The following is a 19,436-nucleotide window of genomic DNA, read 5'->3' as shown; positions in this document are numbered from 1 at the left end:
AACCTCATCGTGTCGCTCGGTCAAGAGCACTTGGAGGAGCCCCCGACGCAAGTATAGCCTTGTTCTGTCATGCGGTTGACTATACCCCTGTGCCACCCCCCATCCCATCCTACATCCTTGGATGCCTCGAACGCAGTAACACGAACGGAGCAAGTTTAATTCGAGAGCACATCGTCGTGAGATCGGTACAAGGTGCTGCAATAAAGCTGTCACTATCACGTAACGCTTGGGCAGTGGCTCGCGGCCGCCTATGCTGCCGTAGTGCCATGCGGAGAGGAGTCAGTGCGTTGAGCCGTGATAGAGTAGACGACTGGAGGTTACATGGCACGCGCATGCTGCCCCACCAAGAGCATCCGTCGCGAAGTGGCTCGGACCCGCCGCCGCGACGCAGATCGCACCCGTTGGACAATCCATTCTCTGTGCCAACTTCAAGGGTTATCCGTATGTTTCCGGAAATTTTGTCCCAAATATCTTGGTTCGTCGGCGCTGTCACGACATGGCGCCGCCGTCGACTCTCGTCGCTCACTCGGCGAGGTTTTCTGTGCGCTTATGGTTGTACATGACTGGGCTTCATGTACGTGCTTGTCCTGTGAAGGGACCTTCATGCTCATGTGGCCAACGTGGATGTAGCACCAAGCCCAGTTGATCCGGAACCTGATTTTGGATTGGAAGTACCGTGCGAGCACGGAACACGGCATGGTGGTGCTGGCGCAGAACCTCCTCAACTTGCTCTGGCGCTCTGTGCGCCTCTTGCTGATCCCGGACGTGTTCTTCCGCTTTTTCGCTGCCGTTGTGTCCCTCCAAGCGCTATTTGAATTCGGTGCGGTTGCGCGCCGGATGGGGTTGAAGCTTCTGTTACAATGCAGCGCCAAGGGCCGCAAGCGTCTCCAGTTGCGCACTGCCATGGAGCGCGCGACGAATCTCGATAAGCGAAGGGTATGCCGTCATGCATGAAATGTCTTTGCAGCTGACCACCACTATCATCAACAGGCGCTTGGACAAGAACTCGACGTGCTGGAAGGCCACGACAAGTGGCGACAGGATCCATCTTCCGGTCTCTTTCTTTACGAGCGCGTACAAAACAAGATCGCGATGTATCGCCGTCTGCAAAGCGAGCGAGACATCATGGGCATCATGTTTGCATTGCGCGCAGGGTTGCTTCGCAAGCACTGGGGGCTCGGCAACCCACGTCTCTACGGCGTGAGCCACGGTAGGTGATTTGAGTTTCCTTCACGCTAATGGACACTGTTTCGACCGTGTAGTCGGGACCAAGCACGTCGTGGACGAGTACATGGATGCAGTGCTCACGTCCATGGACATGGTGCTCCAAGCCCGACGAAATCCATCGCCCCATCGCTCCATGCAGCATCCACAAGTCGACGACGACGCGCTCAGCATTGAAAACAAACTGGCATTTTTCAGCGAGACGCGCCATGCGTTTGGCAGGTCTGCCCTCATGCTCAGCGGTGGCGGAGGCCTCGGTCTGTACCACACAGGCATCGTCAAGACTCTGGTCGAACAAGGTCTTTTGCCCAATGTGATTTCGGGGTCGTCGGCTGGATCCATCGTCGCCGGATGTGTTGGCGTCCGCACAGATGAAGAGTTGAACGAGGTGCGTTCATTTGGAGTATATCGGTGAAAGGTCCTCTGTGTACAATGGTGCCAACGTGATGTGCCCGATTGCATGCGTGGGACAGGGTGCTTTCGATGGATCGGATCTGTTTCTCTGTCGTGGTTGCATGTCCTCTCGAGGCACGTGGCTCTTCACATTTTGTGGATGTGACATCGACTTGGCCTGTGGGCTCGCTCGTGCCCGACGTCTTGTCGCTGGAATCGACAGCGCTAGGCGCTTGGTCGCAGAGCGTATTTTTGCCGTTCCAGTCGAGTGAAGTCTGATGTGCCCGAACGTTAAGCCTTGAGCCATATGCAATGCCAAATACGCGCGTGGTGGTCATGACCAACGAGACTGAAGTGGCCATGTGTTAGGTCTTTCAAGACGGCCACTTGGACCTCTATTTTTTCGACGCAAACGTGAGCCCGCGGGAACTCGAGCATTACACGCCGTCGTGGCTGTCCGCGATGCAAGGGCTTGTGCCTTGCTACGATTCGCTCCAACATGCGTACGTGGTGGCCGCCCGATTTCTCGACAAGGGTTACATGCTCGACATCACCCGGCTCAAGGTACACGACGGCGATGTGGACACGATGCCGAATCGATGCGACTCACATCCACGTTTCAGCAAAACTTGCGCAATAACATGGGCGACTACACGTTTCGAGAAGCGTACGACCGGACCGGCCGCATCATTAACATCACGGTGACGCCGTCACAGTCCACGTACGTGTCAGGCATACTTGGCCATCGAAACCGACCCATGGCGTTTGCAGGGACTACCCGCAGCTGCTCAATTACTTGACCGCTCCGAACGTCCTCGTCTGGTCGGCGTCCCTTGCTTCGTGCGCGATTCCGATGGTGTTTTCACCCGTTGAATTGTACGGGAAGGACCAGGTACGCAGTTGCTTCCAACAGGTCGAGTTGTCAGCGTGTGACTTATGTTGGGGAGTGCGATGCTAGCACGGCAACGTGGTGCCGGTGTACCGCGAAGGCCTCAAGTGGAGCGATGGCAGGTGCGGACGTCCATGGCGTGCATCGATCGAGTCGAAACATCGTGGCTGTAGTGTCGAGTGCGACTTGCCCATGGAGCGCCTGAGCGAGCTCTTCAACGTGAACCATTTCATCGTGAGCCAGGTCAACATCCATTACAAGTTTATATCGGGGTACGAGTCGCACGGCGGCGGCGACATCTTGGGTTTTTTGAAGAAACAAATGAAAGCGTACATCAAAAACATTGCCGAATTCGGCCTCAACACGTCCGTGCTCAAGTTGTTTGGGGTCGGGCTCGTCCCGCTCCTGACACAGGTACGTGCGTTTGCGCTCGACCGGCTGGCGACGACCGCATGACGTAGACGTACGAAGGCGACATTACGATCTCGATTGCGTCGCAAGTATCGTTTTTGCAATTGGCCGCCCAAGTGCTCACGAACCCGTCGCCCAGCTCGTTCCAGGACCTCGTTCTTGCCGGCGAACGGTCCACATGGCCCCACCTGTCGCGGATCCAAGCCATGTGCCGCATCGAGTTTGCGCTGGAGCGCGCCGTGCGGTACGACGACTTTACACGGACATTCTCGCGTGCTGTCGCTCAAAGTGTTTTGATTGTTTGTGGAATGAATGTGGAATTGTGGTCAGGTTTTTGCGTGGCGAGCAAGCGCTCGAGGAAGAAAAGCGCACGGGCATCAGCAGCTTGGGCAGAGTGCCGTCGTTTTACACGTCGGCCAGCAGCATGAACCTGTCGAGCATGACTCAGCCATCGCCCCTCGCATCGAAGAAATCGTTCCCATCCTCTTCGAAAAAGCCCCTTGGCCCTTCTTCATCCACGATCGAGGGCACTTTGACCGCGGACGACAGCATCCAAGAATCGACATCTCCCATCCGTCGCAACAAGAGCATCAATGTTGCGGGCGCCGTGATGAACATGGAATCCGTGTTGGGGGGATTCGGGGCCCGCCATGGCGCGTCGTTCGAGTAAAAGCGAATACCCTATGCCACACGAACGTTGTCCTAGCACGCCTCTTGTGTTATACATTTCACAGGTCGCCAGGTCGCGAGCAATGTGCCTGATCCTATTCATCATCGGCACTGGCCTCCTACACCACGACTCGCACGTACATCTAGTTTCGGCGTCCTCTTCACCTCAGCTTTCGAGCTGTCGACGGGGTTTCTTCAACTTGACATGGCAGTCCGAGCAGCAAATTTTACCTGCTGCATGGCATGCCAAGTTGAGCGCCGCCCCCCATTGCCTTCGGCGGCCAAGGCTGGCGTTGTACCGGCGGAGATGCGACCTTCGACGGGTCGAACGTTTCACTGCAATATCTGAAACAGAGCGTCCCTTCGACGAGATAGTTGGCGCTCACACGTGTTCGTGAAAGGGCACGTTCATCGTGGCACATCGCGCGGTCGATTACGTGTGCATTCCATGAGCAGCCCACCTCCTCCAGGGTTGGACCACCCGCCGTCGGCGCGAGTGTCGCCCGAAGCATGGGACGACTTGGAAAAGTTTAAGGCGCTGACACGCGGCCGCGGTGATTCATCTGGGGATCCGTTGCTGCTAGCCACGTCCGAGCTCAAACGAAGCCCGGTCCGCAAAGTCCGCCTCGACATCCTCCAGAGCTCGTTGGCTTGCCGATTGGATGGCGGCGGGAACCCAACAGGCGTCAACAGCCCGATCAAGAAGAAGCTGAAAAAGCACACGGACCCACTGGACCCCATGGCTTCAGGTGCCAACTTGGCGGCCTCGCTCGGGCCCCTCGGGTCGTTCCGTGGCTCCAGGCGACCTGGTAGCTCCACCAATAGCCTCCTCGGCCGACCAGCATCCCCCAGCAGCATGCCTTCCCCTCCCGTCACAAGCTCGTCGAAGTTGCAGAGTGGAGGCGTCCCCACATTTGGAGATGAAGAGCGATCGTACTGCACGCTGAGCGATCGCATTGGATGCAACTACACTCCAACGTCGCGCTTCCTGACCAAACACGATGTTGCACGCCTCGCGACTGTCTTGGTGGCGCATCCCAAGCCCGAAAAACAGGTCGGTGGTGCGGTGGGGTCACCCAAGAAGCGGGAATTCATCGCCAAGTCGCCAGCGTTGGAACGATCCATGAGCCACCGACCGCCATCGCTTGGGAGCGACAACGACGACGTCGACATGCCGGACGCCTTGCCGTCGCTCACCGGTATCGTGGGCACGGAAGGCAAGATAGTGTCTGTGTTTCCCGACGGGTCTCGGGCGTTCACCCGCCACGTGAACTCGTCCAATGCGAGCCACACGTTCAAAATCCCAAGTCCCACCCACAGCCCGACAAAACGCGACCACATTCGGCTCAATTTGCCGCAATCGCCCAGCTCGCACCACTCGCATGCCAAGACGAAGAACGTGCTGGAGCCGCTGACACCCCGCACGCTGCAGATCGACGCCCACTTGTACCAAACGACCAAGACGAGCTTTTGGAAAGCAGTGGAGGGCAACGTCGCCGCCGTCGCCATGATGAATCCTCGATGGCCGGTTGGGATTCTCCATCGGCTTCAGCTCCCACCCCCCGCCTTCCGCCATGTCCCCGATCTCCTAGCCCAGCACGCGGCCATTTGCGAGGCCATGATTGGCACGATGCTCGACGAAGTTAACACGGACTACACGACTGCGGTCGCGCGGGCGATGGTTCAGTACGCCCTTCTCGACGAGCGCCAGGCCGCGACCCTCGGCATTGTCCCGTCCTACTTACACGCAGCGTCGCAGTGGTGGACAAACGACATGTACACGTCGTTTGCGTGGCGCGTGCTTCGCCAGACTCACGTGAATCGGGATACGGTCAAGGAGAGCGCCGAGTACGTTGAAGTGTTTTTGCACACGGCGGATCCGGCACTCTTAGCCTTGCAAGCGCAGTGGATCCTGGAAGGCCCGCCGGCAGAGTGGGAGGTACGAATGCGCTCGGTCCACAATTAGTGCACATGCGATGCCTCAAATGGATGGTCGTCGTGCATGTGTTGTGTCCATTGCGAGCGAATCACTCATAGCAACGTGCCTAGAGCCGCGACGGCCTTCCGTGGGCGCCGTATGCCCAGCTTTTGTGGACGGATGTGCAATCGCGTTCCTTTCGCGCGTCGCTGCCTCGTACGGTCGCGAGCTTTGTGGACCACATGACTCGACGGGTCGAAGTGGTCAAGGACTGCCTGCGGACGTACTGGATCACGTCCAGCGCCAAAAAAGTTGACGCGTGCTTGCCACCTGTGGCGGCGACAGCAACGACCCAGTCCGCTTCAAAGGGCACGACGTCCACCAAACCATACGAGGCACCCCTGCATGCCCCGACTCGTCATGTTTTGCCTAATGTTGGGACCATTGTAGAAGACATCTGCGCGTGAACTCCACAAGCCGGGGACGTCTTCGCCGTTGTCGATGCCGTCGATTCATTCGCCGCATCACCACCACCACAACGCGGACGACGACGTCCTTGTCGAGGACGACTTGTTTCAGTACAACCACCACATTGGTGTGTTAAACGCTGCGTCGGTGCTTATGTCGCGGCAACTGCGCAGCATTGTGGATGCGTCCGTCATGACGTTTCTCTCGTTCTTTCATGAATGTGCGCGGGACCAAGGCGAAGCGATTCTTGCTCTCGATGTCGTGTGCTCTTCCGGGGCGTCCACGAACGATGTGGCGGCGATGCCGCTCGTTCGATTGGATCCACCTGCGACGGTTGTCCAGGAACGCATCCTGGCGTGTGTGACGCTCTTGGTCGAAGGTGCGTGTTTTCGACTCGATGTTTGCACCGATTCACTTTGTTGTTGGGCTGCAGCGGCGAGCGTATTTCCCCGCATCGATGCCCAGACAAGCGTCCCGACTCGCATCCGAAACAAGGCTGTCCTCGGCCCATGCACCCTCACGTCGGACGACCCGTTCGTCGTGTCGGCGAAGAGGGAAATCGCTACGGCCATGACGACACATTTGGCCGAAGCAGCCCGAGTCCTGGATGCCTTTCGTCCATTCCACGTGCTGCTGGACGGGTCGCTGGAGCAGCGTCTGACCACGTTGCTCGACGTGCCACCGCCGTTGGATCTGTCCGTGCTTCGCATCGAGTTGAAAGCGCTCGCGGACTTGGACAGGGCCATCATGACGTCGATTCAAGACCACTATTACTTTCCCATGTTTGCTGTAATTTGCGTCGACGCCAAGGACCTGCTCCGGCAGCGCGTGAAGGACTTGTCGCACTTGCTGCTGTCCCGCGCGTCGGCGGAGAACATCCGCCACATGAACGCGATGGGACAACAGTACGAACAGACCGTGCAAACGCTGATGGCGGACCCGATCGACTCGGCCGAACTCAAAACGCTGCAGCTCTTTTACGAGAGCAGCATGGCGACGCTGGCGGCGCTCCAGGACGAGTTGTACAGCCGCGTGTGCGTGTCGGTGCGATTTCTGAAAGAACACGACTTCCAAATGACGCGAGAGGAAGTCCAGCAGTTCTTCATGACATTTCGATGGCCGGACACAGTCGTCAACTTTCAGCGCAAGAGCTTGGAGCGACAGCGCGACCGAAAGCGTGAGCTCGAGCTCGTGGTCGACGCGCGCCAAGAGCACCTCACGACTGCGTTTGGCACATGCCAGAAGAAGATTGAAAAGCTGCGCGAGGCCGGCAATATGCAAGACGCGGCGGCCGTCACCAAGCGCATCGAGGCCGTCATGAAGTTGATTGCTGACATCGACGACGAGGCGCAGAAAATTCGCGACCAGCAAGCAATCTTGGACATGTCGCCCACGGATAACGACAAGATGATCAAGGAGCTCCAGGAGATGCTCATGCCGATGGAAAAGTTGTGGACGACGGTGGCCCAGTTCAGCGACCAAATGAACTTGTGGCGCGGCCAGCCTCTGTACCTGGTCAACGCGGAAGACGCGGAGAAGGAGGCCGACGGGTTTCGCCGAAACATTGTTAAAGTCATCAAGGAATGCGAAAAGGTCGGCGAGATCTTGGACGCGCCCGTCGGCGTTGCCCGGCAAGCCAAGAAGATGCTCGACGAAATGCTAGACAGCCACGTGCCGCTCATGCACCTGATCTGTACGCCGGCGCTGTGTCCGCGCCACTGGGCGGAAATCGAAGCCATCACCAAGCTCAACTTGCATCCAGCATCCGGCGACATGACACTGCACCACATGCTCGAAGTCGGGCTCCACAAGTTCACGGCGCAAATCGAAGACATTTGCGTCGGCGCGGCCAAGGAATACTCGCTCGAGCAAGCCCTCGACAAGATGGAGCGGGAGTGGGAAGGCGTTGAATTCCATACCAAGCCGTATCGGACAACAGGTTTGATTCATCGACACCGTGGCGAAATGGACTCACTGGTGGCGCTCCCGCTTCAGGAACGTCGATCCTGTGCGCCACGGACGAAATGCAGCAGCAACTGGATGACCACATGGTGAAGATTCAGTCGATTCGTGGCAGCCGATACAACAAGCCGTACCTGGAACGCATCGGGCGATGGGAGACCATCTTGGTGGCAATTCAAGACATCACGGACCAGTGGCTCAAGGTTCAAGCCACGTGGTTGTATTTGGAGCCCATCTTCAGCAGTGACGACATCATGCGCCAAATGCCGACGGAAGGTTGGACGGATGGCCGTTCAACGAATGCATGGCTGGGAGAGCTCACGTGTGATTTGATGTAGGGATGCTGTTCAAACGAGTGGACAGCACGTGGCGACAAAACATGGACGACACGATCGCCGAGCCGGAAGCGACCAAAGTCGCGCAGCGCAAAGGCTTGCTCGATGCGCTCGTCCGGTCCAACGAAGACCTCGAGACGATTCAAAAAGGCCTGAACGAGTATTTGGAGACGAAGCGGCTGTATTTTCCCCGGTTCTTCTTCCTCTCGAACGACGAATTGCTCGAGATACTGGCCGAGACCAAAGATCCGCTGCGCGTGCAGCCCCACCTGAAAAAGGCATTCGACGGCATCAACTTGCTCGAGTTCCAGCCCAACATGGACATCACGGCGATGTTGAGCCCAGAGAACGAAAAGGTCCCGTTCCTGTTTGAAAAGATTGCCCAGAGCCAGATCAACCCCAACTCAACCGGCGGCAATGTTGAAATCTGGCTGCAGGAGGTACCGCTGCCCTCTCGCGCCACCCTCCACCATCCATATTCATGTAGGTCGAAGTCACGATGCGAAAAAGCGTGGCCTATCACGTGGACCTGAGCATGGAAGACTATCCCAAGCAAGACCGACTGCAGTGGGTCCAGCAGTGGCCGGGCCAAGTCGTACTAGCCATCAACCAAACCGTGTGGACAGCGCAGACAGAAGCCGCGCTGGTCGGGGGCAACCGCTTGGAGCCGCTAAAGGAACACTTAAAGGTGCGTCTCCATCGGTCGTCCTTGTCGACGTCATGTCGGGGCTCGTAGACCCTACGCAGCGAACTCTTGCGCACGGTGGAGCTCGTGCGAGGCCAACTGCCCAAGTTGACGCGCATTACGTTGGGCGCGCTCGTGGTGATGGACGTGCACAACCGCGACACGATCGCTGAACTCGTCGACAAAAACGTGTGCGAGAAGACCGATTTTGACTGGCTTGCCCAGTTGCGGTACTACTGGGTCGCCGGCGGCAGCTCTGCCCAAACGGGCAAGCCCGGGACAATGCAATGTCGCATGATCAACACGCTCGCGCTGTACGCGTTCGAATACTTGGGCAACTCGATGCGCCTCGTGATTACGCCGCTGACCGATCGATGCTACCGGACTCTCATGGGCGCCATCCATTTGAACTTGGGCGGCGCGCCGGAAGGCCCGGCAGGAACCGGGAAAACCGAAACAACCAAGGATCTTGGCAAGGCGATTGCAATTCAATGCGTGGTCACCAACTGCTCGGACGGGCTCGACTACCTGGCCATGGGCAAGTTCTTCAAAGGCCTCGCCTCCAGCGGCGCCTGGGCTTGCTTTGACGAGTTTAATCGCATCCAACTCGAAGTGCTGTCTGTGATTGCGCAGCAAGTGTTGTGCATTCAAATCGCCAAGGCCCAAAAGGCTGTCACGTTTATGTTTGAAGGCACGCTGCTCAGTTTGAACCCGACCTGCTGCCCGTTCATCACGATGAACCCCGGTACGTCCCCATCCATGGCGGCGGGCGGACCCCACACACGTTGGTATCAGGGTACGCCGGACGCGCGGAGCTACCAGACAACTTGAAAGTTCTCTTCCGCACGGTCGCCATGATGGTGCCCGACTACGGCATGATTGCCGAAATCATGCTCTACTCGTACGGGTACATGGACGCGAGTGCGCTGTCCAAGAAGATCACGACCACATACACGCTGTGTTCGGAGCAGCTGAGTTCGCAGTCGCATTACGACTATGGTACGCAACACGGGTTTGATCTTTCGCCGTTCCCTGTAGGCCTCACACTCGCTTAGGCATGCGTGCCGTCATGGCGGTGCTGCGCGCGGCGGGGAACCTCAAGCGTAGCGAGGGCCATTTGAAAGAGGACATTCTCGTCCTTCGGTCGATCATTGACGTCAACTTGCCCAAGTTTCTGTCGCCGGACGTCCCGCTTTTCAACGGGATCACGTCCGACTTGTTTCCAGGCATCGTTGTCGACCCACCCGACCGAACGGACATGCTCCAAGCCATCCACAGCGTGTGCCACCACATGGGCCTCCAACCCGTCCCCAACTTTATCGAGAAAGTGATTCAAATCTACGAAATGATGATTGTCCGCCACGGGTTCATGGTCGTCGGCATGCCGTTTTCGGGCAAGTCCAGTTCGTGGAAGGTGCTTGCCGACGTCCTGGACACGCTGCACAAAAAGTTCCCAAACGACTCGAGGTACTGCCGCAGCGCCTCGATTGTCGTCGCAATCGAGCGATACCCACGGTCGTTGTCGTGAGCTAGGTACACGTCCGTGGTCGTGTCGGTGATCAACCCGAAGAGCGTCACGATGGGCCAGCTCTACGGCCAGTTTGACGATGTTTCGCATGAATGGACGGACGGCGTCCTTGCCATCAACTACCGCAACCTCGCGACATCTCCAACCCCTGAGCGCAAGTGGCTGCTCTTCGACGGGCCGGTGGATGCCGTCTGGATCGAAAACATGAACACGGTCTTGGACGACAACCGAAAGCTTTGCCTTATGAGCGGCGAGATCATTGCCATGAGTCCCGTCATGAGCATGATGTTTGAGCCGATGGATCTCTTGGTTGCGTCGCCCGCGACCGTGTCCCGATGCGGCATGATTTACATGGAGCCCGAGCAACTCGGGTGGCAACCTCTCTTGGACTCGTGGCTCGATCAGACGGCGGTTCTCCCAACGGACCCGGCCGAACGAAAGCTGCAACTCACTGACGACCAGCGCACGACGATTCGAACGCTGACGAGCTGGCTTGTCGAGCCGTGCTTGTGCTTTGTCCGGAAGGAACTGATCGAGCTCACGACTACCGTGGATGCCAACTTGGTCCAGAGCTTACTCCATATTTTTGAAGCAGAGATGCTGACTGTAAAACCGGCCGACGTCGGCACGAAAAAGGGGCTGCAGCACCTCGAGAGCCTGTTTCTGTTTGCGCTGGTACACATCACTCGCGCGCCGTGGATGTACCCAACAACGTTGTGTAGATCTGGTCGATCGGCGCCACGTCGTCCGCCGACGGCCGCACACGCTTTTGCGAGTTCCTGCGCGCGTTCATGGACTCGATGCAAGTGCTCACGACCAAATACGTGATCGTTGGCCGCGCGCTGCAGGTTCGCAACTGGACCAAGCCGGCCGGGTTTGACACGTACGCGCTGGCGAGTCCGATGCCAGCCAAAGGCAACCTCCACGACTACTTGTACTCGGCCGACGAAGCCAAGTGGATGCGGTGGGAAGACACCCTAAAAGAGTACACGATTCCACCCGCGAGTCCATTCAGCACGATCGTTGTCCCGACGACGTACACCGCCCAGCTCGACTGCCTCGTCCAGCTCTTGGTCACAAACAAGCGCAAAGTCCTCGTGTGCGGCCCGACCGGGACCGGAAAGAGTTGCTATCTCAACGGGATCTTGAACGAAAAGCTGTCGGCCGACTTGTACTCTGTCATCATGCTGTCGTTTTCGGCCAAGACGTCGGCCCACATGACACAAAACATCATTGACGGCAAGCTCGACAAGCGGCGCAAAGGCGTGTACGGTCCCCCGGTTGGAAAAGGTCCCGACTCGTCGCGGTGTCTAGTCTCTTATGCGACGTTGCTTGTGTAGATGGCATCATTTTCGTGGATGACCTCAACATGCCGCAAATCGAAACGTACGGCGCACAACCTCCGATCGAACTCATGCGGCAGTTTGTCGATTCGGGCGGATGGTATGATCTCAAAGAGATGACGTGGCAAAAAATCATCGACACGATCGTGGTCACGGCGATGGGGCCTCCCGGCGGCGGACGCAACACCATCTCGCCGCGCTTCCAACGGCACTTCAACGTGTTGTGTTTTTCCGAATTTGACGACGTCACGCTCGTGCGCATCTTCTCCACGATCGTGTTGTGGTACTTTCAAAGCGGTCCGTTTTTGCCCGAGATCCGCAAGCTGTCGGACGCCGTCGTCGCCGCGACACTTGAGACGTACCAAAATGCCATGAAGGTGCGACAGACCCGGCGCCGTGCGTCGATCTGACCAGTGGGGCCGTGTGCCGTCGTAGGTGCTCTTGCCAACGCCAAAAAAGTCGCATTACACGTTCAACCTGCGCGACTTTTCTCGCGTCATTCAAGGCATTATGCTCGTCACGGCGTCAGACGAGTTCAACACGACGGGTCTTGTCAAGCTGTGGGTGCACGAGTCGCTGCGCGTGATTGGGGACCGCCTCATCGACGACGAAGGTCGGATGTGGTTTTGTGAGTTGCAGCGGAAAATGGTCGCCAAGCACTTTAGCGCCAACTTTGACAAGGTGTTTGCGTCGTTGAAGCGCGGCCGGGACGGCGCGGTCATGCCGCACGACATGCGCAACCTGTTTTTTGGCGACTATCGGTGAGTGGCTCTCGTTTGATCGCCGACACGTGGTGTGGCTAACTCGCGTCCCAAGGGAACCGGACGCGAACCCACGTTTGTACAAGGAAATCGACGTGTCGAGCCATGCCGACGTGGACGGCATCGCGCAACTGATTGCGTGCTTGGACTCGTACTTGGGTGAATTCAACGCGGTGTCACGGAAACCCATGAACTTGGTCATGTTTCTGTTTGCGATTGAGCACTTGAGCCGGATCGCGCGCGTCCTCAAGATGCCACGTGGCAACGCGCTGCTCGTGGGTGTGGGGGGCAGTGGCCGGCAAAGCTTGACACGGCTCGCGGCTTTTATCATGGACTACGAAGTCAAGCAAATTGAGATCGCCAAAAATTACTCGATGCTCGAGTGGCGCGAAGACATGAAGTACGTGCTCAAGACGGCCGGGACGGGCGCGCGGCCGCTCGTGTTTCTCTTCAGCGACACCCAAATCAAGTACGAAGCGTTCGTTGAAGACATCAACAACATGCTGAACGCGGGCGAGATCCCGAATTTATTTCCGTACGACGAGCGCGTCGGACTCTGTGAAGGCGTGCGACCACATGCCAAAGAAAAATTTGGCAAAGCAGCGGCGGACATGACACCTACGCAGCTGTACGCGTTCTTTGTTCAGCGGGTACGCCACCGAATCCTACGACAAAGTTGTGGGACGTCTTGTCGATTCGTTTTACACGTTGGTGGACATTAGGTTCGCCAACAACTCCACATTGTGTTGGCATGTTCGCCCATTGGGGACGCGTTCCGCGACCGCCTTCGCAAGTTTCCATCCATGATCAATTGCTGCACAATCGACTGGTTCACGGCATGGCCGGCAGACGCGTTGGTCGCGGTGGCCGAGAAGTTTCTCCGGGATGTCGAAATGGAAAGCGACTCGATTCGACGCGGGATCGTCGCCACGTGCCAGTACTTTCACGTACAAGTGGAAGAGCTCAGCAGTTTGTTTCTGCGCTGCCTGCGCCGCCAAAATTACGTGACCCCCACCTCGTACTTGGAGCTCATCGTAGCGTTCAAGTCGTTTCTGGGCCAGCGTCGGGACAGCGTGATGAAGGCCAAGCTCCGGTACGACGTTGGCCTCGAGAAGATTCAATTTGCCGAGGCGAACGTGAGCGTAATGCGGAAAGAGCTCGTGGACATGCAGCCGATCCTGGACAAGTCGACCAAGGACACAGCGGTACACACTTGCTTTGGGTGGCAGGGGATTTCAACCACATGACGTCGTAGGTCTTGATGGAGGAAATCCAAGCCAAGTTGCCTGGGGTCGAGAAGACGCGAGCTGAAGTGCAAGCGGACGTGGCGATCGCAGACGCATCCAAAGCACAGTGCGAGGCGCAAAAGGCCAGCGTTGAAGCCGACTTGGCCGAAGCCGTGCCCGCATTAGAAGAGGCGCTCAAGGCCCTCGACACGATCAAAGCGTCCGAAATCAACGAAGTCAAAGCCATGGCAAACCCGCCCGCGGGGGTCAAGCTCGTCTGCGAAGGCGTGTGTGTCATGCTTGGGATCAAGCCAAACCGGATCCCGGACCCCGCCGACCCAAGCAAGCGCATCATGGATTTTTGGGGACCGTCCGTCAAAATGCTCAGTGACTCGACGTTCATCCAGCAGCTCAAGAAGTTCGACAAGGACAACTTGGACCCCAAGATCATGAAGGTACGAGACATGCGCGCGCGCACTTGAATATTCATGGCGTTCGCTCCAGGTCGTTGTGTCCAAGTACATTGCCGATGAAAACTTTAGCCCGGAAAAGGCCGAAAAAGCATCCAAGGCCGCCGCGGGGCTGTGTAAATGGGTCCATGCAATGGCGCTGTATGACAACGTGAGCAAGGTTCGTTCACTCGTCCAGGCCATCCAGCGCTGACTGAAACGACCCAGGTCGTGGCTCCAAAACGAGAAGCGCTAGCTGCCGCCGAGAAACAATTGCAGGAAACCATGGCGAGCTTGAATGAAAAGCTCTGTCGGCTCAAAGAAGTCGAAGACGGTACGACTCTCGGCCCCTTGTCTCGAACGCTGACAACGGCCCGACTCGACGTAGGTCTAGACGGGCTCCAAAAAGCGTTCCAAGATGCGACCGACTCGAAAGTGTCGCTGGAAGGCCAGATCGACCTCACCGGCAAAAAACTCGTCCGCGCTGCGACGCTGATCGACAGCTTGGGCGGCGAAAAAATCCGGTGGAAGGAATTTAGCGCGCAGCTCGCAAATCAGTACACCAAGCTCACGGGCGATGCGTTGATATCTGCCGGCATTGTCGCGTACCTCGGTAACGTTTTTGTTGCACCCGAGGGGGCAGCAACATTCACAGGCTCTTGCAGGACCGTTCACGTCCGTGTACCGAGCGCAGGCCGTGACCGCGTGGGTCGCCCGCTGCAAGGCACTCGAGATACCGTGCAGCGACTTGCCGTCGTTGTCGGGGACGTTGGGGGACCCGGTTCAAATTCGAAAGTGGAATATCGACGGGCTGCCCACCGACATGTTTAGCATCGACAACGGAATCGTCGTCTTCAACGCGCGGCGGTGGCCGCTCATGATCGACCCCCAAGGCCAAGCGAACAAGTGGATACGCAACATGGAGCACGACCACGGGTTGTACGTGATCAAACTCACGGACAGCGACTACTTGCGCACACTCGAGAACGCCGTCCAGTTCGGCCGCCCCGTTCTCCTCGAAAACATTGGCGAGGAGCTCGACCCGAGCCTCGAGCCGCTGCTACTCAAGCAAACGTTCAAACAGGGCGGCAGCCTGTTCATTCGGCTGGGAGATGCCAACATCGAGTACGCGGACTCGTTTCGGTTCTACGTCACGACCAAGCTGCGGAACCCACACTACCTGCCCGAAGTGTCGGTGAAAGTGACGCTCCTCAACTTTATGATTACGCCGCAGGGCCTCGAGGACCAGCTCCTCGGGATTGTCGTCGCCGAGGAACGACCTGACCTGGAAGAGCAAAAGAACAAACTGATTGTCCAAAGCGCCAAGAACAAGGCACTGCTCAAGGACATCGAGGACAAGGTATGCATGGGTCCACCGACGTGGGTTGTCGCGTTGTTGATGCATGGGTTCGTCCGGCGTAGACGCTGCAAATCCTGTCGTCGTCGGAAGGCAATATCCTCGAGGACGAGTCCGCAATCAACACGATGAATCAAGGTAAGCAAGTGGCGGACCAAATCAAGTCGGAGCAAGTGATTGCCGAAGCGACGGAGCTCGAAATCGACGCGGTCCGCCAGGGGTACCGCCCGGTCGCGTATGCGTCGCAAGTGCTTTTCTTTTGTATCGACCAGCTCGCCAACATCGAACCGGTGTACCAGTACTCGCTGTCATGGTTTATCAACCTGTTCGTGCTGAGCATTCAGCAAAGCGAGCGCAGCACGGAGCTCGCGAGCCGGCTCCACGTCCTCGATACGCACTTTACGTTTTCGTTGTACCGCAACATTTGCCGGTCGCTGCTCGAAAAGGACAAACTCATGTTTTCGTTCCTTCTCACCGTGTCCATCATGCAAGGCCGGAACGAAATCGACGCGACCGAATGGTATTTCTTCTTGACGGGCGGGGTCGCGCTCTCGGACACGCCGCCCCCCAACCCGTGCGCCGACTGGTTTAGCGAAAAGCAATGGAACGAGCTCGTGCGCCTCGCCAACATGCCGTGCTACACGGGCCTCGTCGACGAGTTCAAAACCCACCAGGCCGAGTGGAAGACCATCTACGACAGCCCGACCGGCCACTTGCTGTCGTTTCCCGGATCGTTTGCAACGGTGACGCCGTTCCGCCGACTGCTCGGGATCCGTGTCCTCCGACCAGACTTGGTCGTGGTCGCGGCGCAGCAATTTGTCGTAGTCACGATGGGCGAAGCCTTCGTCAAGCCACCGCCGTTCGACTTGGCGCTGTGCTATGGCGACAGCAGCGTCCAGAGCCCACTAGTGTTTATCCTGAGTCCCGGCAGCGACCCCATCAGTTCCGTCCTCAAGTTCGCCGACGCCAGCAAGCAAAAGATTGATACCATATCGCTCGGCCAAGGCCAAGGACCGATTGCCGAACGCATGATATCCCTTGCCATGGAAACAGGAAGCTGGGTTGTGCTCCAAAATTGCCACTTGGCCCCGTCGTGGATGCCAACGTTGGAGCGCATCACCGAAGGCATTAAGGTACGGTCGTACATGGTCATATTCGAGTTGGAAGTCTGCACGTGGCGCTTGTTTGCCAGATTGATTCGACCAGCCCGACCTTTCGGCTGTGGTGCACAACGTATCCGTCGCCGGTCTTCCCGCCGTCCGTGCTCCAGAACGGCGTTAAAATGACCAACGAACCGCCCAAAGGCCTCCGCGCCAACTTGATGGGGTCGTACTTGCTCGATCCGATCGCCGAGCCGGGCTTCCTCGACTCGGTGAACAAGGTAGCAACATCCACCACGATGCGATTATTGTAATCGTACATGAACCAGGGCGGCGAGTTTCGCCGACTGCTCTTTGCGCTGTGCTTTTTTCATGCCCTGGTCCGAGAACGTCGGCAGTTTGGGCCGCTCGGATGGAATATCCAGTACGAATTCAACGAGTCCGACTTGAGCATCTCGACGCGGCAGCTTGCCATGTTCATTGACGAAAACGACGTCATTCCGTGGGGCGCGATTCGGTACGCACGATGTGGCGCCATCTCTCGGGTGTGCTGATGCTTCTCCGTCGACAGGTACTGCACCGGCGAATGCAATTACGGTGGTCGTGTCACCGACGACAAAGACCGGCGGACGCTGGCGTGTTTACTCGGACGATTCTACACGACCGACGTCCTCGCCGACTCGTACAGCTTTGACGAGCGAGGGCAGTACGTGGTGCCGCCGGATCTGCCCTACGACGGGTACCCTCCCCGTCATTTGTCCATCGCGATGACGAAGGACCACGAACGATGACATGGACGGTTGTAGGTACCTCAAGTACATCGAAGGACTGCCGCTCGTGGCCCCGCCCAACGTGTTTGGGCTGCATGACAACGCCACAATCACGAAAGACCAAAACGAAACCACCATCTTGTGCACGAACGTCCTGCGCACGCAGTCGTCGGGCGGCGGCGGCGGTGGCGGCGATGCCAAGGGCTTGAGCCAAGAAGAAACTGTGGACGCCATGGCCGCCGACATCCTCGGTCGTTTGCCCGACAACTACGACATGGAACTGGCCGCGATTCGATACCCCGTCAAGTGGAACGAAAGCATGAACACAGTGTTGTGCCAGGAACTCGTGCGGTTTAACAACCTCCTGACCGTTGTTCGCTTGTCCCTCAAAAACGTTCGCAAGGCGATTCAAGGTACGTGTCATCACCCGCGCTCCCGTCGCGCCTCGATCGACACGACGACATCGTTCATGCGTTTCCCGAGTGTAGGCCTAGTCGTCATGTCGGCAGAGCTCGAAAACCTGAGCTTGTCGCTGTTTTACGGAAAGATTCCAGCCATGTGGATTGCCAAGTCGTACCCGTCGCTGAAACCTCTCGCGAGCTATGTGAGCGACCTGCTCGAGCGCATTGCGTTCTTCAACGCGTGGTTGCAAGCAGCGCCGCCGCCCATCTTTTGGATCTCGGGGTTTTTCTTTACCCAGGCGTTTTTGACCGGTGCAAACCAAAATTTCGCCCGGCGCTATACGATCCCTATCGGTACGTTCGCCGCCTCCTTGCGAGCTGTCTTGCCACGAAAATTGTGCGATGTCGCCATGGAAACCTGATGGACTTTTGTGTATAGATCAAATTGCTTTTGATCACGAAGCCATGCCCCGCTCCGACTACGCCTCTGGTCCCAAGGTATGGCACGTCTTTGCGACCCCGGCAACGTCTCTGGCACCTAAACGCATTCGTGTAGGACGGCGTGTACGTGCGAGGTCTCTTTCTCGAAGGCTGTCGATGGAACAAGGTTGAAGCGCAGTTGACGGAATCGCAGCCCAAAGTGCTCTTCACGAGCGGCCCCGTGCTGTGGTTCCGCCCGACCAAGAAGTCCGATCTAGTTCCGAAAAAGTCGTACAACTGCCCTGTCTACAAGACGAGGTACATGAACGCGGCGGCGGCGTGAGGGCCATTCAGTTCTGAAAGGCTAACGCCTATTTGAATAGCGAACGCCGAGGAACGCTGTCGACGACAGGCCACTCGACCAACTTTATCTGCTTCATTCGCTTGCCCACAAACCTCCCCGAAGCCCACTGGGTTGCACGAGGCGTTGCAATGCTTAGTCAGCTGGACGACTAAAGCGTTCGTTGTAATTTACGGTGGTTTTTCACGTCCGGCCCATGCAAAGGATAACGGCACGGCTGCGACGTACATTACAATTGTTATCGAGGGCTTGGAGGATCGAAGGAGGGGAACGTGCTTGTGCCATACCTGGCCGCGCAAATCGAAATAATGGACGGTGCTGTGCGAGCTCGTGACACTTGGCCATCATGCCAGACTCGATGCCACCATTGTCGAATGTGTACGTTGGAGGACCATGACGCTCGTGCCAACCGTCAGCGCCACCGTCATGAAGATCAGGCCCATGTTGACCACGTCCAACACGCTCACCGGCTGCGCGTCCATCAAGGATCGCCGGCGGTAGTACATGATGGCGAACCGACTGAACGAAAAGTGCGTCGGATGCGACGGCGGTTTCAGGTTTCGTGGAATATTAATTTGCAAAGACTCAACAATGAATAATCATGTTCTAGAGGGAATGAACCCCCGCCTGTGTACGCGCCGCGCGACGAGTGCACCGGCGCACAATGCTTGATGGAAAGCCCCCTTCTTACTCTACACACGAGCACGCGACTTCATTCAGGTGGGGCACCGCCCCCCCCCCGTCGGGTCGACCCCCCTTCCATTCC

General features: G+C 57.6%; 2 protein-coding genes across 2 annotated transcripts; both read left to right on the top strand.

The window, feature by feature from the left end:
* The first annotated feature begins 471 nt into the window (after nt 1-471).
* On the top strand, nt 472-3,928 carry H310_08560 (hypothetical protein). The gene is made up of 11 exons (XM_008874363.1): nt 472-574; nt 631-936; nt 991-1,210; nt 1,263-1,612; nt 1,987-2,181; nt 2,241-2,338; nt 2,389-2,509; nt 2,576-2,628; nt 2,680-2,920; nt 2,968-3,161; nt 3,248-3,928. The coding sequence occupies exons 1-11, from the start codon at nt 497-499 to the stop codon at nt 3,585-3,587; spliced, it is 2,196 nt and encodes a 731-aa protein (XP_008872585.1). The 5' UTR covers nt 472-496; the 3' UTR covers nt 3,588-3,928.
* A 22-nt stretch (nt 3,929-3,950) lies between these two features.
* On the top strand, nt 3,951-18,825 carry H310_08559 (hypothetical protein; the record flags this gene model as incomplete). Its single annotated transcript, XM_008874362.1, has 30 exons — nt 3,951-5,525; nt 5,636-5,899; nt 5,955-6,351; nt 6,406-7,911; nt 7,968-8,210; nt 8,273-8,709; nt 8,757-8,957; nt 9,006-9,699; nt 9,750-9,953; nt 10,010-10,421; nt 10,488-11,157; nt 11,205-11,772; nt 11,823-12,202; nt 12,261-12,586; nt 12,642-13,236; nt 13,309-13,791; nt 13,842-14,267; nt 14,317-14,442; nt 14,490-14,595; nt 14,650-14,874; nt 14,927-15,621; nt 15,684-16,751; nt 16,811-16,999; nt 17,048-17,235; nt 17,290-17,457; nt 17,525-17,901; nt 17,977-18,243; nt 18,329-18,387; nt 18,446-18,627; nt 18,693-18,825. Exons 1-30 carry the CDS (start codon nt 4,035-4,037, stop codon nt 18,823-18,825), a joined length of 13,080 nt encoding a protein of 4,359 aa, XP_008872584.1. The 5' UTR covers nt 3,951-4,034.
* Between the last annotated feature and the right edge of the window lie 611 nt (nt 18,826-19,436).

This window comes from Aphanomyces invadans (assembly GCF_000520115.1).
Source record: "Aphanomyces invadans strain NJM9701 unplaced genomic scaffold supercont1.17, whole genome shotgun sequence".
Taxonomy (NCBI): domain Eukaryota; phylum Oomycota; class Saprolegniomycetes; order Saprolegniales; family Verrucalvaceae; genus Aphanomyces; species Aphanomyces invadans.
The sequence above is the reverse complement of the archived record's forward strand: the minus strand, read 5'-3'. Positions and strand labels throughout refer to the sequence as shown.